A 20137-nucleotide genomic window follows, 5' to 3' on the forward strand; every position below is an offset into this window, starting at 1 on the left:
GTAGAGAAAAGGGCATCCCCCACTAAGCCACGAAGTCTATTTTGTACTCTGTCAAGGCATGATAGGCTGTTTGAAATAAATAAGTAAATTAGACTTGGCAGAAAATATGTGAAACTTTTTAACACGTTTGTATTTTTAATTAAATATTTTACAAATTTATTTTAAACTAAAACAGGAAGCTCGGTTTCGTAATCGGAACATTTTCACATCGAGGCTAGGTTTTCGCCTGACACCGGTACGGTCGCACTTACAGTCGCCTATGCTTCTGAATCGCAAATATTTAATTTGATGCTCAAAAAATCCTTTAAAATTACTGCTATTGAAGGTTTTCATGGATACTGAAACCGAAAATAACGTTTAAAATTCCAGGAAACTAGTAGTTTCCAAGATATGAACAAATTATAGCTTCGAAACGTGGGGGATCACTTTTCTATATTAATTTAACGTATAATGAGTATCCACTTTATGGCCGCCTTTTTTTTTGGTGGGGGGCTGGTAATTTTTACTGAACATTGTTTGATTGAATTGCCCGTCCCATGGTTAAATTAGAAACCAATATAATCGAGACATCGCAAACTGATGAACTATATAGTACGCTCCCATAAATGTTTAAATCTTGCAAAAAAATAAAAAATGAATATTACTTATTTAATTAGAAGAATAGGTTTCTCAATAACAAAAAAAAAACAACACTTTCTTAACCCTACCACTAACCCTAAGTCTGGATGGTAATGTGTCTTTAAAAAAAGTCCTGAACGAACCAAGATTTGGAGAGAGAGAAGCGTATATAACCTAGTTTTTGTAGAGAGTGTTGCCACTCGAACTTAGGGTTATTGTTGTTGTTTTTTAGCTTACTAGAAATGCTAATCTTTAATCATAATTATTGCACATTTGCGAAATAAAAATTAAAACAAAACGAACAAAACTCTATATATCAAAAAAAACAAATAAAAAATCACGATTCAATAAACCAGAAAATAGCTGCCTAGTGGAAAAGAAATTGTCTTTTATAAAATATACTTTTATACGTTGAACTAATTTGGCCTGACACTGCTACCAAACAATAACAAAACAGAACTAATTGATTAAAAAATAGCAGTCTTTTTTGAAGCGAACCGCTTTAAATATTTTCTTTTTTCTTTTTTTTTACCTATATCATTGTTCGTGTTTATTTTACAACCCATAACAAAACGAAAAAGTGGTAAAAAAAATAAATAACAAATAAATATTATCAAAGTCAAGATAAGTTAGTCTTATACCATTCTGGATATATTTTTTGTCTTTTTACTTATTTTAAAACGTTTATTCGATTTGAAAAATAAGTAGTGTTGAGCGTTACGTCATATCAAGAAAAAATAGCCCCGATGTGACCGTTACACCTTTTTTTTTTTTTTACAAGGAGGTCACCACTTATCAAGGCCCGGAAGCCACTCAGGAATAAGGGTTATTGCATGTACAGTACGTTGTACGTTAGTGTTGAGATTTCATAAAGTGTCTACTTAAGGGGGCAGTTCATCAAGAATTTGTTTACGTTGGACTTGAAGACATCCAAGTTGTAGTCAGGTGGGAAGCAGGCAGACGGAACAGAGTTCCACTGGCATGCTGTTCTAAGAAAGAAGCTGTGTTCATGGAATCTACGTTTTGATTTAGGCACAGATAGAGAGTGGGGAAAATTTTTGCCAGTGGCTTCAGCTAGACGGGTGTTTTTCGTAAAAGATTGGCGAGGGGGGGACCAGAGATTGGAGCTCAGACGAGCACTTGCCATGGAAATAACGGTAAAACCGTCGCATTTATTAGATGAGTTTCTGCCTGTATTTGGTTTTTTGAGTTTTTAATTCATCATCGAGTTGTAACAGTTGCATCGCGACTATTTTTTCTTGTTCTCACGTAACGCTCCAGTGCTCCACCGTTCTTTTTTTAACTGTATATACGTTTTAAATTAAGTAAAAACACAAAATGTATTTAGGTAGTTAGAACAGTAACTTATCTTGCCTTTGATAACATTTATTTGTTGTATATTTGTTTTTGAACACGTTTTCCTTTTATTGTAGATTGTAAAACGGACTCCATTTTTCTTTTCAGTTTTTATTTTTTCAGTTTTTTCCATTTATCTATGACAAATTATAGCAAGACAAATGGCTGCAGCGTTTTTCTTTTTGCTAAGAATCTTTGTAAAAAATAAACAAGTTTCTTTCTTTTTTTTAGACTGAGAAGAATATTTAAAAAAAATACGAATCAAACATAAACAGAAAAATGTGGCTCGTATTCAGATTAACACTTATGGCGGCAATAAAAAAGCCTGTATGATGTGCGTACTCGTTACAGAACAAAGATTATCATATTCCAAAATTTATCAAGCAGTTTTATTTAAAACTAAGGAAATAAAAAAATACGATTTTTAGCGATTTTATTACTAAATTACATTGAACATAAGGCTTATTTTTCACCACGACACGTCGATTTGAGTTGTCCCCGCTTTTTTCCATCGCATTTAATCATGGCCGACGAAAAAAACAATGATTCGCTTAGTAGTAAAATTTGCTTTTCTTGAATAAAAAAAATACTTGATCAAATTACGTGATTTTTGGAATATGTCATCTTTGTTCTGGTATGTACACCATACAGATTTTTCTGTATTTTCTTCACTTTTAATTGCCGCCGTAAGTTTTAATTTGAATAAGCACTAACAAAGTTCCCTTAAGTTAAAAGAAGGAAAATATTTGTCCACTTTTTAAAAATTGTAAATGGTTTTGGGGGGGATTTTGATGTTAAACTAACAAACGACTACAGGGAAAAAATCAGATAAACAAAAAAATAAATAAATTCTATCGTAGCCAATAAAAGTTCTTATTCTACCTCCCAGGCTCATTCTTTTGTGTTTTTAAGTAGCTTTAAGTGTTCTTTATTTCATCACAAATATGCTCTTTTACGAGTTGGGAGCCAACAAGATGGCCGCCAACATTCTTCTTCATCGTTTCTAATGAAGAAGAGTGTCGGCGGCCATCTTGTTGAGAATTTTTGCGATGAAATAAGCAGCATCAAACACTGCTTAAAACACGCACACACATACACGCACGCAGGCACACACACACACACATACACACATACGCACGCGTGCACGTATACACACATACGCACGTGCGCACGTACACAAACGAAATCTGGTAGGTAGAAAAATAAATTTTATTGACTATGGTAAGATTTATTTATTGTATAAGTGAGTTTTTGTTGTTTTTTGTTGTTTTTTTTTTTTGTTTTTTTTGTTTTTTTTTTTTACCTTTTTCGGTTTGTTGGCTACACTACAGAATCTTTACGCTATTTCATTTTTATAGTGTTTTTTTGATACTTAATGTTTACAAAAAAAAAATTATGAAAATTAAATATAGCAACAAACTATTTAATTCCTACAAGTCTCGGCCAGACAATCTAAATATTTGTTTTACAAAGATTTTTAGCAAAAAAAAAAAAAAAAAAAATACGCATGCCAATCCGTCCGAATTAAAATTGGTCGCTTCTTGTTTTTAACATAAAAATCTCAGGTTGTTCAAAATGGCGAGAATCAACGAAGTCATTGGTCGTGCCTTAATTTGTCGTACATAAATATTTTCATTCTTGTTTTTACTTTTATTATGTCTTTAAAAATCCATTAAATCAAATACTAAATCTCATTTTTCATCTTTTCTTTTTACCCTTTTTTCTTTTTGGTCCTTCACCCTTTCGGCAACCATTTTTTTTTTATCTATATATAAATATATAATTCATATACCCACTCCTTGACCCCAATCCTGGAAAAAAAAAACATTCCATTCTAGGTCGGAACTGTGTACCTCCTGGGGACTTGATCAATGGCCACCATGAAATAACCGAGGGGCGATATAAACACCCTACCAAGGTCACATATCATTGTAACGAAGGTTATGAACTTCAAGGTCGATCCATAAGGATATGCCAATCCAATGGAGCTTGGTCAGGGGTCTTACCCAATTGTAAACGTATGTACATTCAGCATGATGGGTACATTTGGTGCCCCCTTGCTAAAACCTCCAGTTAGAATAGTTGTATTCTTGTCGTTGTGTATATGACTGTATAGTGTTGCACACCCACGTATACATATATATACTTTTATAATATACCGATTCTCTGGGAATAGACATTCATTTTATGCTCATCTCAAAGAAGGCTTCAGTTATATTTACTATAATAGCATACAATTGAAATAAAGAAAAATAATACCGGAATTATGATCATCTAAGTTTAGTGCATTTGTTAAAATAATTGTACTTTAAGACTTAGAATCCATTTATACTGATGATTCTGGATTATGTATGATTATTAGAGCTAGGACAACAGCATATTATTTGTTTTCACTCTCGAGTGTATATTCGTTGATATTTGATATGCTTTTATATAGAGTGATGTAGTTCTCGATTGATTAACTGTGTTTAACTGTGTCGGATATATATTCGAGAGTCAAAACAATGATAAGAATATGCTATTGTCATATCCCTAATGATATATATATAGTTTTGAAAAAAATAAGCGGAAGTTTCTCAAGAGCTCTTTCGGCTATCATTTCATCAGGAGAAAATCGATAGCGTACACAATGATAAGCATTCAATAAGTTCCCCATTATAACTCTTTATTTTCGAGATAATATTATTGTGTACGCTATCGATTTTCTCCTGATGAGATGATAGCTGAAAGAGCTCTTGAGAAACTTCCTCTTATTTTTTTCAAAGCTATATAAATTCTGTACCTCCAAACATATATATATATATATATATATATATATATATATATATATATATATATATATATATATATATATATATATATATATAAGGATAGGCTGTAAAGGAACACAAAAAACTTTCAAATTATGAATGTATCGGACTGTCTGTGAGGAGGACTATCTCCAAGTCGATGTTATTTTTGTTATTTGGTTTTTATGTGTAGTCTTAGCACTGATGAATACCCCGCTGATATGCTATTACTAATAAAAAAAAAACATATAAGCCAAGAATTATACGTAAAAGTATTAGTAAAGAGTCAAAGCAAATGTACGATTTTATAGTAAATAAAATTGAACCAAGATAAACATAGAAACGGGTGTCGGTTCCCAGTGAAGTGTTCTATTATAAAAGTATTCATAGCTCTTGTATTGTACTATTGAGCTATACTAAATAAAATTTGTGTTATTAATATTTATATTTGAATGCAAAATTGTAAAAGTTGAGTTCAATAGTATAGATATATTAACTAGACTGTCTCATGTATGTATATAAAATTTCATAATGTTTACGAGATGCCTTAAATAATTTTCCAGAATTTTTGTACAGGCATTTAAAATGATCTTAGACTCTTGAAAATTGAGCATGTTATTGCAATGCAGTTTGTGAAATGACTGGCCAATTTTTATGACTCCAGGTTCAAATGAACAGCTGCAGCAGGAATTGGAATACACCGTACTGAAACCTGATTGTCAAATCTGGTCAATTTAACAAATGCTGTCTGGACATCAAGCACACTTTAAAAGAATGATATGCAATAAAATTCTGTTTTGAACTTGAGAAAAAATGCCGTAAAAACGTATGAAATGCTTCAGCTTGCTTTTGGACCATTTTGCTTGAATCGAGCATCAGTTTTTGAGTGGCATATGAGATTAAACGAAGGCAGGGAGTCTGTAAGGGATGATGAGAAGTGTGGAAAGAGTAAGGAAGTCGGAACATCAGAGTTGATTGGCCAAATAAAGAATTTCATGCATAAGAAATACTATGTTGAGGTCTTAAGGGAGTTCAGGAAGAGATTTCATCAGAAGAAGCCAGCACTCTTCAAATCGGTTCAGTAGCATTTTCACCCGGACAATGCACCAGTCCACGACTCCATCCTTGTCACATATGATTGGCATCAAAACAGTTCCTCACCCTCCCTATAATACAGATCTTGCTCTCTGTGACTTTTGGTTATTCCCTAAGCTCAAGGAAAACCTTAGAGGCTGTCGATAAGATAACTGAAGAAATGAAAGAGGTTGTGATGAGGGTCATTGACATAATAACACAAGAGGACATCCGTGGAGCCTTCCTGAAGTTGTTGGAACAGTACAAGTGCGTTGCAGCCAGAGGAGATTACTTCGAAGGGGGATTAGAGTTTCATGGGTGTACTATCAATAAAATTGCCCTAATAAAGAAAGTGTAGAAACTTATTTAAGGCACCTCGTACACACACAAACATACACACACACACACACACACACACACACACGCATGTGTATATTTTTATTTACATATATATTTTGTCAGCATGTTCTTACGTCGATATATTCTCCTATTGATATTAGCATTCTAATATATATTCACACAAACACACACACAGGTGCATGTATACGTATGCATGTTTCTAAATATATGCATGTGTCTAAGTAGTGATATATTTAGTCGCACGATTCGCTCTAGGGGATACAACACAGACGCCTCTCTATGCAACTTAATTGCCAGAAATAGATTTTCATAATTTTTTTTTTACCAAGCTGTACTCGCGTATGCAATACTACTTTAGTGAATATTGACAATTTATACAAAATAAATCTCCTTAAAATATTATAGACCTATAAACAAAGAAAAAAGATAATATATTGATGGGCGTATATAAAAATGAAAAAGAACTATATATGGTTAAAAAAAACAGTGTTATGGTATGTAATGTATGTATGTATACAATCGAGAAATATTGTAGAGACTAGGTTTTATGGATAGACGTGATTAGGCTTTAAAATATTCCTCTATTGTATATATACCATGCTGCTGTTTTTTTTATTTTAAATATGCATACTTCCCTATTTTATCTGTTATACTTCCCCCATTATACTTATTATACTTCCACCATTATACCTATTATACTCCCTCCATTATATCCATCATACTTCACCCAGTATATCTATTATACTTCTCTATTATACTTATTATACTTCCTCCATTATACCTATTATATTCCCTCCATTATAACTATTATACTCCCTTCATTATATCTATAATACTCCCTTCATTTTACCTATTATACTCCCTTCATTAAATCTATTAAACTTCCTCCATTAAATCTATAATACTTCCCCAATTATCCCTATTATACTTCCCTCCATAAGACTTATTATACTTCCAACATTATACCTATTATAGGAGGTTTAATAGATATAATGGAGGAAGTATAATAGGTATAATGAGTGCAGTATAATAGGTATAAACCTATTATACTGCCTCCATTATACCTATTAATCCTCCTCCATTATATCTATTAATCCTCCTCCATTATATCTCTTAATGCTCCTCCATTATATCTATTATACTCCCTCCATTATACCTATCATGCTTCCCCATTATACTTATTATACTTTCTCCATTATATCCATTAAACCTCCTTCATATATCTATTATACTTCCCTCATTATACCTCTTATACTCCCTTCATTATACCTATTATACTCCCTCTATTATACGTATTATACTCCCTCTATTATACATATTATACTCCCTCCATTATACCTATTATACTCCCTCCATTATACCTATTATACTCCCCTAGTTATACCTATTACACTTCCTCAATTATATCTATTAAAACTCCTCCATTATACCTATTATACTTCCCCCATTATACCTATTATACTTCCCCCATTATACCTATGATACTTCCTTAATTATATCTATTATTCGTCCTCCATTATACCGATTATACTCCCTCCATTATAACTATTATTCTCCCTCCATTATAACTATTATTCTCCCTCCATTATAACTATTATACTCCCTCCATTATAACTATTATTCTCCCTCCATTATAACTATTATTCTCCCTCCATTATAACTATTATTCTCCCTCCATTATAACTATTATTCTCCCTCCATTATAACTATTATTCTCCCTCCATTATAACTATTATTCTCCCTCCATTATAACTATTATTCTCCCTCCATTATAACTATTATTCTCCCTCCATTATAACTATTATACTCCCTCCATTATAACTATTATTCTCCCTCCATTATAACTATTATTCTCCCTCCATTATAACTATTATTCTCCCTCCATTATAACTATTATTCTCCCTCCATTATAACTATTATTCTCCCTCCATTATAACTATTATTCTCCCTCCATTATACCGATTATACTCCCTCCATTATAACTATTATTCTCCCTCCATTATAACTATTATTCTCCCTCCATTATAACTATTATTCTCCCTCCATTATAACTATTATTCTCCCTCCATTATAACTATTATTCTCCCTCCATTATAACTATTATACTCCCTCCATTATAACTATTATTCTCCCTCCATTATAACTATTATTCTCCCTCCATTATAACTATTATTCTCCCTCCATTATAACTATTATTCTCCCTCCATTATAACTATTATACTCCCTCCATTATAACTATTATTCTCCCTCCATTATAACTATTATACTCCCTCCATTATAACTATTATTCTCCCTCCATTATAACTATTATTCTCCCTCCATTATAACTATTATTCTCCCTCCATTATAACTATTATTCTCCCTCCATTATAACTATTATTCTCCCTCCATTATAACTATTATACTCCCTCCATTATAACTATTATTGTCCCTCCATTATAACTATTATACTTCCTCCATTATATCTATTATACTTCCTCCATTATACTTAAATGTTTACTTCGCCCAGTTTTTTTTCTTTTTGCTATAAAAAAAATCCCTTCATATAGATCATGTTCAGTAAGGGCGAAATCGGTTGGCTGACTTTTTTTTTCGTATTACTTTTTACTTATAATGTTGAATAGTAAAAAAAAAAAAAGGTCTTCCTTTCATAAAAAGATCTGTTATATACATTCATGCTCATTGCATTCAATTCGTCTTCACAACATTAACAATAACAAAATATTTCAGATCCATAACATGTAAAAGAATGCCTCGTAAGCATGTTGTGTAGGTGTCAATGTTTCATCCCAATACACAAGTATTCGTTCATCTTTGGTTACTGTTTTAATCACATCTTGGCATGTATTGTATATTTCAGCTCTCTATTGTATTTTATTTAAACTTGTATTGGCTTTATGTGATTTCCTCGTGTTGACTGTATTTTATTTTTCTGTAGTTGCTGGATTGTACAACAGAGATTCTGCAAATTTTTCATCATTCTTTATTAGTATGATTTGAATTATTCGGACTACTGTTTTTTTTTTTACATTGGAGTCATTATTTATCAAGGCCAGAAGGTCACTCGGATTAATGAGTGCATGGTAGTCATTGAGACAATATTAATTAATATTAATAGTTGTCATGTTCACTGTTATTCATGCGCTTTATCCTCTACTAGTAGCCTAGTGGATAAGGTGCTTGGTAAAATTCATCTGTAGGTTAAAGTCTTCTGGAGGTTGAAGGTTCGATCCTCGGTGCAGGCACCACTCAAAATTATGTAGGGATTCTACCCAGTCATGGCCGACGGAATAAGAACATGCTACCCCCATGGATTAAATGAAGGGTCCCGTTTGAAATTTCGTGCTGATTTCTGAGTTCAATAGAAAGATTCCCGGGTCCGGCAGAGAGATTCCCGGGTCCAACAGAAAGATTCCCGAGTTGGACAGAGAGATTCCCGAGTTGGACAGAGAGATTCCCGAGTTGGACAGAGAGATTCCCGAGTTGGACAGAGAGATTCCCGAGTTGGACAGAGAGATTCCCGAGTTGGACAGAGAGATTCCCGAGTTGGACAGAGAGATTCCCGAGTTCGACAGAAAGATCCCGAGTTTGATAGCGAGATATGCAAATTCGACAGAGATATTCCTTAGTTAGACAGGTTCTCGGGTTCAACAAACATATTTCTTTGTTAAACAAGACACACCTAAAGAAGGTCAGAGTTTTCACTTGCCGAAATATTGTGAAAATAACACTCAAGATAAGAACAGTAATACAAAAAAATTAAATCGTCATCTCAAAAATACATGAGAACAGTAGTCCAAATAATACAAATTATCAATCCTCATCTAAAAAAAAATCATTTGAAATATAAATGAATTCTTGTTATGTGAAAATGTATAATGCAAATTAACTTCAACTAAAGCGTCCATTGCTAAAAAAATGGGCAAACGAGAAAAAATGTGAAATCGCAACCTCTTTATTTCAGCCTTAATTTGAATTTTCTTCAAACTTCCACGTATTCTTATTGTCACTATTCATTACTTTTTTTATTTTAATTGATATGTTTTTGTTTTATTGCCATTATTGAAAAAGAATGTTCAAATGGATAACCCTAACAGCTTAATTATCTTTCACCATATCCTTTGATAAAATGCACAATTAATTTCATAAATGTAATATATTTTTTTTAATGTAGACATTGCATCCCTCGTCTATGATTGGTTAATTTTGTTGGTAACATTCTATTAAACATAACTCAGTAAATATTTTTTTTTATCAATGCATTCATAAAAATAATACAATTTTGGTACTTCTGCATTTAACGACTCGTTTTCTTGTAAATGTTGCCTCAGCATGTTCCGGCAGTATACGTAAACTGCCGCAATATGACGAAACGCCCAGCCAATGAAAATAGCTCAACAATAATACAAACGCGCTCTGTGTGTAAGCAATGAAAGATGTCAGTGGAAAAAGATTTCTATTTTGCCAGGAATCGAAATTTATATTAGAATTCTTGTGGAGGCAGATCTTTAGTAAGAATCTATTTGTCTCCGCCCTGACCTTAGCAGATAAAAAAACGGAGTAGACAAAAAAAAAAAGAAAAAAAACAGAAATACTTTATTACAAAAAAAAATCCTTTGTAGCCCTATTCCTCCAAAAAAATTATTTTAAACACCTTAAAATATTAACATTTCCTCAAAAAAAAAAAAAAAAAAAAAAAACGAAAAACTACCATAACAAATGTTTTTTAAAAAGTTTTCTTACAAAAATTAACCCTAATACAAAAACGTATTTTCAAAAACTTTTCTTAGAAAAAATATCCTCCTAAAATACAAAAAAAATGTTTTCAAGAACTTTTCTTAGAGAAAAAATATCTCCCAAAAATTTTTTAGAAAAAAATATCTCCCAAATATTAAAAAAAAATGTTTTCAAAAACTTTTATTACAATAAATAGTTTTCGTTAGCTGCAACGTATAATTTTATTTTTGAAAAAAAGTTAATATTTATTTCTGAAACTTACAGTAGGTTGATTTTGTTTTTATTATTGTATTTCCATTTTTTTGGTTAAAATTATATATAATTATTATTATATATAATTCTTGTTATTATTATATATAATTCTTGGTTAAAATTATATATGATTATTATTATATATAATTCTTGGTTAAAATTATATATAATTATCATTATATATAATTCTTGATTAAAATTATATATATATAAGGAATGGAAGCCTCTGCTCATTCTCGAAAGACAATAGATACCCTCTGTAAAAGTAACTGCGCATGTAATTATGAGGCAAGCGTTACACAATCTCCAACCACTCTTCTTAATCGACACTGCTTGAGTCCAATGGCAAGGACAAGTTCAGAACGACTGGAAACAATGCTTATATAAGGCTAGAGACCATACAACACCTGGAATTCCAAAAAGGTTACCTATTTTAGTACCGACAAAGCTACGCATTGTTCAACTTCGCTGATCTAACGGGAACCGGTGTGGCAACGTGATTATGCCGCATATAACGATTAGATCACTCTCTGGCTGACGTAAACGGACATTTAAAAATTAAAATGTTTAGATTCAACGTTATTTCACGCGGTTAATGGTAGCCGAATAGATTAGGTCTTCGCTAATCGAGCCAGAGATGTCTCGTGATGCGGGGTTCGAATCGTCTGACTGGTATTAATCGTGACACCCTGCACTGAAGATTCCCGAAAGGATGAAACACTAGTGTATGTGGGTATTTGATTATTATAGTAAAAAAATAAATAAATAAATAAATAATTATATATATATATATATATATATATATATATATATATATATATATATATATATATATATAACTTTCATATATGTTTAATTTTAACTAAATAAGAATGTGAATATAGAAAGTAGTAATCATAGTGGGGGTGATAATGAGTAAAATGGATTAATCCTAATCGCATAAATACAAGACTAGTAAATTAAAACATATATCCATTTTGAATTTGGAAACAGACGAATCTCCCAGGTAAGGAAGACATTTTTCATAACATGAATAGGCCAGCCAAATTAATCAAGAGTAGGAAACTAGATCTAATGTGTGTAACATTATTTTTTTTTGTTCTTGTGATTAAGGGAGGTGGTGTTTAATCAACACTGCTGGGGAGCCATGATTTAATGTACTGTTTTGTTTTTAAATCCCCGAAACAGTATTTCATAGTAAACAATTGATGATCCCTTAAATTAACATTAGGATTATTGTGAATTCGAGAAAGCAAGTTGACGCATTGATTGCAGGTGATTAAATGGCTTACTAAATAGTTTTCTAACGAATTATAAAAAATATAAAAATTAAATAAGATTTTTATATAGTTTTAAAGGTTGAAGGCTCTATCTATCTCTCTCTCTCTCTCTCTATATATATATATATATATATATATATATATATATATATATTAAAATTGTAAATCAATGAATTTCAAAAAACTCTCATTCAAATGAAAAGAAGTGGTTGAGTTTCATATCAAAGAATTTTTATTATTCTAAGCAAGACAAAGAATGCTTTAGAAAATTAATCTACTTAACCTATAGGGTTTCGATGTCTACCATCTCATCAGAGGAGAGAAAATATTAGCAAATAGTTATGAAGGTATGCACCCTATTTGCTAAAGTCAGTGAGACATGGAAAGTCAAAGTGAAATACATATATATAATATATATATATTTATATATATATATATATATATATATATATATATATATATATATATAAGCAGAAAAGCTTTGAGGAGGAAATTACTAATCAAGAAAAAGCAAATTCCAAAATCAAATATAAATTATTATTTGTATCTTAATCGCAACCAAATGAAAAAGCTCAATAGATTCACTGACGATAGTAGAGCTTACAATAAATAAGAAGAAGAACAGAGCTGTAAAGTAGAAATTTACACAAAGTTTTTATTATTCGGCAGAATACTCCAAAGCTGGTAGGTAGGTGCTCCTTAATCCGCGGAGCTCCAAAGAATGAAGTGTGCAATACTGACGACCTCACCGTATGGGCCACGGTGCAATCTATTAGCTATGCCTCGATTTAAATTTTTATATTTTTTATCTAGTTCTACATTCTACTATGTGACATGTCACGCGTCCTATACAGTATTGCACACTTCATGCGTGCGATGATCTGGGTTCGCGCCTATGTTGAAGCATGTCACTGATGTGATGCAGTACATCGAAACCCACTTTGGGTTTGGCATTGTCCGTTGTCGATGCAATTGCTCGATTCCATCTAATTCTGGGTTCTAGCTTTATCATGAAAAAAGTATATGTGAACAGGTATGTATATATATATATATATATATAATCGAAATCGCTCTAAACAAGACGTGAAGCCACTTGATGTAAGATGTCAACAAGGACAAAAGATGATTAGCGCAAAGACAGGAGGTGCCTGTTGATCTTAGTCTGGAGAAGACCACTGTTATAGGTAGGAAGAGACTCAAAAGCTTGTAGTTCTTAAAAAAAAGTCACTAGAATAGGAAACTGTATTAAAATGAGATATTAACACAGCCAATTGAAGACCACTGGACCAACAAATCGAAAAGAGCTGAAACAAAAGAAGCAGAGAATAAATCGGACAATTCCGAAAACACACATGCCATAATAGTATTTAAATGTTCTTGTTGACAAAATTTGATTAAGAAGAACAAAAGAACTAGGTAGTTTTAATTTCCGTTTTTCCGAACACAATTCAATAAAAAAAGACAGAAAACCAGTCACCAAAATAAAACAGAAATTAATTAACAATTTCGCAGACCAACAAGGAGACAAATAAAATTAGATCTACATAAAATAAATACACATCGAAACACAACTCGAAAGCACACGCAGCAAATAATGCAATAAGATAATTGTGTATCATAGATGTAGTTGGTCGTAATTGAATTTCTGATAATTATAAACAGAGAAATGTCGTAAAAGTGTAGTATAATGTAATCTTTCACCTAAACAGTATCATAAAGAGATAAGATTATTTACATCGAAGTAATACCCCCCTCCCAATGATAATAAGACAAACGAAGTGAAATCAATATTAAACATGACAAATGGTTGATTTGGACATCTGTTTGAAGTTAATTTCTATTATATACTAGCAGGCCGCCCGGCGCTGGCTGGGCGTAAAAAATAAAAAAGAAATTAATCGACTTCAAGCTAAAAATGGCTATGTATACATGCTCTGAAAGTAGTCGATTTACTCCTGCCGAGGTCAACTGTTTTTTTTTTAAATTTTGACCAATGAACAGCTACGTTAAATGCTAAAAACCGAATCAAAAGTGTCCCCAGGGTCTATGATACTTCCTCCATTATACCTATTATACTCCCCATCGAGTTTCACGTCTGTAGAATAAATATCGAGAGAGGAGTTTGGTAGAATATTTTCGCACACTTATGACACGGTTATATATATATATATATATATATATATATATATATATATATATATATATAAGAAAATCGAAATTAAAAAAATAATAATAATTCGCCCCTAACCATCTTCCACCTACTTTTATAACCAATAAAAAAAAACAAAAAAAAACTATAAATACACCAAGCCGCAAAGTAAAAGAAAACGACAACAACAATCGATCCTGATGATAATCGGACGCACCGATAGAAAGCGCTTAAGAAGAAAATGTCTGAACAAAAACTTTTGGGCGCCATTCTATACAGCATGCAAGCTAATACAAAAAAGCCTGCTCGCCGAATGCAAAAGATATCCAGAAAAATTGGAAAAAAGAATAACTCTGGCGTGTATAATCAGAAGTGCTTGAATAATGATTTGCTGCCACTATATATATATATATATACGAAAGTATAAATTTATGCATAAACTTTAAGTATTTACTTCAAAAGTGCGCAATACGTAGGTAGAGCTAGTTAGTAATTTATAAAATATATATGGCGATTAAGCTACACTGAAGATTCCGCGTTTCATCCACTCTAGGACTCTTCAGGCTTATGCGCATAAGCCTGAAGAGTCCTAGAGTGGATGAAACGCGGAATATTCAGTGTAGCTTAATCGCCATATATATTATATAAATTACTATATATATATATATATATATATATATATATATATATATATATATATAAACATTTCCATGTGCTAAAATGTTTTCATCTTTAATTCCACGCAATTATGCAGAATGTAGAAACTATGCATCAATAGAATTCAGCGTAATACTTTGATGAATCTAATAAGAAACCATAGAAAAATAAATAACACTCATTTTACAAAAGAATACACAAATTAGTTAACCTTTATACAGTCACTCACAGATCAATGACTGAGTAGATTAAAAAGTTCGTTTTCATAATTTTTAAATAGAAAAAGTAGGTTTTTAATATCAATGTCAGAGCAAGAAAAAATATTTTCAAACTGCTTAAAATGAAATCTGACTTATCTAGCCTTTAATGCCTACATTGTTAGGAAACGCGAATGGAGCACTAAATGTTTTAGTTTCGATTCTAACTGATGACTCTGAAGTCATTTTATTTTTACGTTTTAAATCAGTACTATATATTAGGTACAATATAATATTCAATAGAGAACTGGCTTTATAATACTAGCTATGAAATCTGCATGAATCAAAATATACTTAATCGTATTTTATGAACCTGCAAGATTATAAAGCTCTGTTTTTTTTAGTCATACTGACATTTCTCTATTTAAAAATTATTTTTTTAAAACAAACTTTTTAATATACTCAGTCATGGATATGCGAGTGACTACGTGAAGCTTCATTTTGATCGCTTAGCAGCTATTTTTACCGGCAAAAACACAACAAATTTGTTCCAAAGTTATAAATTCCCTACATCTAAAATTTCAAGGCTGACAAATTCTCACGAGGATGAAACGTGGAATGGTCTGAGTAGCTTAATTATTATATATATTTTTACTATCCTGGGTGCCCGACGTTGCCCGGGTGTTTGGATGTGTGTATTGAGCAAAAAAAAAAAAGTGGTAGTAGGCAAACTCGAACCTGTGACAGGAAGGCGGAAAAGAAAATGAAAGAAAATCTGACGTCTTATCCCTACTCCATGACACGACCGGAAGTTCAGAAACTAAAAGGGAATACGTTATTTAAGGCCCATTTTTTTCATCACAGCATAAAGTTGCAAACTGGATCTTAAATATTTTACAACCAGTATTAAAATATCATAGTAAATACTGTTTGAAAGATTGATTTCATTTTGCAGACTTTATTCAACGGTCTAAGGTTGTTAATAAGTTTATGTATTCTTATGATATTAGCAACCTGTTTACTTGCGTCCCTATTTCAGAGACTATAGATATCTGTCGAGATTTTTTATATCGTAGTCAGATATCGCCTCCTCCCATTTCTGAAAGTATATTCGTTGAGCTAATGAGATGTGCCACTACATCTATTGAATTCAGTTTCAACGACGTAATGTATCGGCAAATAGAAGGTGTGTCGATGGGCTCAGTTTTGGGCCCGATAATGGCGAATATTTTTGTGTGTTTCCATGAAGCGCAATTGCTCTCTGGACCCATGAAACCCTTGGTCTATTTTCGCTATGTAGACGACACATTTTGCCTCTTCAATAATCAAATAGAAGCCAATAATTGTTTCTCCTTATTTAATAGGATGCATCCTGCTTTGCAGTATAGGTATGAAGGAGAGTCTAACTCGTCTATAGCTTTCCTCAATGTATTTGTAACAAAAACACATTCCAGTTACCTTACATCAATATACTGTAAACCTACATTCACGGGACTGTATACACGCTGGGATTCATTTAGCCCCCGAAAACGTCAGATCAATTTAATTTGGATCCTAACACATTGTGCTCTTTTGATCTGAAAAAAAAAGTGGTAGAAGCAGGAAGGAGGAAAAGAACGGGAAAAAACGTGACGTCTTTGCTGTTACAACCACCGCCAAACCAGAAGTGACGTAGCTTTTAATTAAGGCGAGACAATCAAAAAGAGGGGATGCCTTTCGAAAATATTGGTGAAAAAAGCGACCCCTCGCTGTAGAAAAGTGCCCAGTTGAGGGTGAAGAAATTAATGTTTGTAGCCAATTTTTCGGTATTTGTCGTCTAAAAGGTCGAGCTTCAAAACGAAACCGATCTTGTGAAAATCCGTCGCCTCTGTCGAAAGGTCTAGCCAGATATGTAAACATACATACATTTATATATTGGTAGCTCCAATTTTCGACCCAAACCGATTAAAAAGCTTGGCCTATCTTTGAATACCCTTTATGTAAAATTTCAAATGTTTAGACCAGAAATTGTCTAAGTAATTTGGTAGAGACCGTAGAGGTCAATTTTTTTTTAACTTTGACCTCTATTATGACCCCTTAACATTTATTGTTTTGGGTTCAAATCAAGTTATTAAGTTAGTTCTATGTCCAAGAAATCTATATCTAAAATTTCAATTGTTTATACCCAAAATTGTCGGAGCAGTTTGGTAGAGTTCTCAAAGGTCAAATCGTTGAACTTTGACCCCTTAACAACCAAAAGTCTGGCCGAAAATGGACTACAAAGATTTTCCCAAATCTCAGTACCTTGTATATCAACTTTCGAGTCTGTGGATTGAAAATTGACAGAGTTATTGTGTAGAGAAATGTACAGACACACACACACACACACACAGAGACACTTTCACTTTTATAGATATATAGATTTAAAATGCCCATGTGGAATTCATAAGCCTATCTTAAAATAGAAGAAGTTCCGACTATGAAATATGGGTGTTTTTCATGAACGTCTAAATATGCAGTGCCTTCAATAAGATTCGAGGCATTTTTTTTTTTTTTGGACAGTCATTTAAAATTATCGAAAATTCAGTATGTTATTGCTATACATCTTATGAGATTACTGATAATTTTTTGTGACTTCAGGTTCAAATGAACAGCTACAGCAGGAATTGGAATACACCCTACTAAAGCCTGATTGTCACAAGTTCTGTTTTAACCTCCAAAAAATACCACAAAAACATCTGGAATGTTCCAGACTGCTTTTAAATCATCTTGCATGAATTAAGCATCAGAATTTTTCCCCCTTAAAAACAATTTTAACGACTAAAGCCTCATAAAAAACGGCTCATAAAAAATCCAATCAATCTGTGACTTTTAGTCTCGGAAGAGATAAAGTTTGAAAATATGGAGACAGATCGACAGACACACAGTCGTTTATATATTGGATTTAAATGTACCAGAAACCTTATGTTTGCATGAAGAACTTGGCAGTTTTCAACCCATTTCTATGAATTTCTCTCCAAATTTGAGTTTGTTTTGCCTGTGAGCAAACTTTTACCCTAACCCTAACCTCTACCAATGCCTAAAACTTCCTATTCGTTTTTCTATTCAAACTATTTCAGTAATTAATTTCTTTCAATAGTTCCGGGTGTTTACAACTGGGCTTCAGTTACTAGTGAATTTGTTTAAAGATGGTGAATTTTTAATTCCAATAATTGGCAAATCTCCAATTGAATTTGCTGCCAAAAAGGTTGAAAGATTTGGGGACCAAGATTTTTTTGCTAATCAGTTAAGGCTTATCAAGAATGTACATAGAGACCTTAGACACTCGAGGATAACGTCTAATAAGTATTCAAGTTTGCTCCAGTAGGCATTCAAATTCCCTCAATATATGTATTGTCAAGATGTGATGTGCATATGTGTCTGAATATGTGGAATGTGTGTGTGAGAATAGATGATGTCTATATGTGTATTTGTGAGTGTGCGATTCTGTGATGTATACATGTTATGTGTGTGTGTGAATATGTGACGCATAAGTGGGTGTGTCTATGTGAGATTATGTGATGCATATATGTGCATATTTGTGTGAAAATGTATGAGTGAATATGTAATGTGTGTGTGTATATATATATATATATATATATATATATATATATAATTGTTTGTGTGTGCGTATGTCCGGTCCGTATGCGTGAACATATAATTACAGACACGTATGCACAACATATTCACGCACACATATAAATTCATTACATACAAATACACACACACACACACACACACACACACACGGGAGAATGTTTGGTATCCGATAAAATACCCCATCCCCAGCAAAAAGCAGAGTGATAAGGAAATTATAACAGTGAAAAGCCATTTATATCTATACACGATGAGTCACGGGAAACGGGTGTTTAACATAAAAGATAAAACAAGTTAAACGGTGTCTTAAGCAGGTTTAAAGACTACCTTCCTCATTCTCTATCCTTTACTTAAGAGCAAGGAGCGTTCTAAAAACGCCCGTTTTCTGTGACTCATCCTGTATGTACATTACATATTCACACGCATATGTCATATATTCGCATACACACACCCACAAAAAAAACATATATATATATATATATATATATGTGTGTGTGTGTGTATGTATTTACAGACATTTACCTAGGAGACATCATGCATTTTAATAAGAATAAAGAAATCGAATAGAGAAATATATTTCATTAATTATAAGTCATAAAACTTTGCGTTTTATTCAGGCCCTTGGGTTGTCCATTAATATTTCATAACTTTTTGTAATCACCGTCCTCTAAAAGCTAAAAGTCATTAGTCTATAGGTAATGGTTAAATACCATTTAGATGAACCCCAGCAGCTGTCTGTCCCATCATTGTGTGAATACTGTCGATAATATAAATGATGATAATAATACAAACTCGCGGGACCCATGGAAATTCCACGAAATGAGAAATATATTTGATCAACAAATAAGTTTTCATAAAGCTGATATTTTTCTGGATAAAATTAAGAAACACCAATAAAACGCATCAAATATGAGTTTATTAACATTTCTGTGGAAATAGTGCCTATTGCATTTTAAATATAGAACTGATCCAAATCAGATCAGTTATTACGTACAAATAAATACTCAGGAAGTAATATTGTGCTACTAGTTCAAATACCTGGGCTGCACGTTC

The 20137-nt window shown here is 32.3% G+C and overlaps 1 protein-coding gene across 1 annotated transcript in view; it reads left to right on the forward strand.

The window, feature by feature from the left end:
* The window catches only part of LOC145291944 (protein lev-9-like), a 1240163-nt gene that overhangs the window by 738137 nt on the left and 481889 nt on the right, over positions 1-20137 (forward strand). The window contains exon 9 of the mRNA XM_080137869.1: positions 3813-3992. Coding sequence (XP_079993995.1) covers positions 3813-3992 — 180 coding nt within the window. The remainder of the gene's footprint in view (positions 1-3812; positions 3993-20137) is intronic.

Source organism: Euprymna scolopes, chromosome 13 (assembly GCF_053919585.1).
Source record: "Euprymna scolopes isolate OS-2025 chromosome 13, ASM5391958v1, whole genome shotgun sequence".
In the NCBI taxonomy this organism is placed as follows: Eukaryota; Metazoa; Mollusca; class Cephalopoda; order Sepiida; family Sepiolidae; genus Euprymna; species Euprymna scolopes.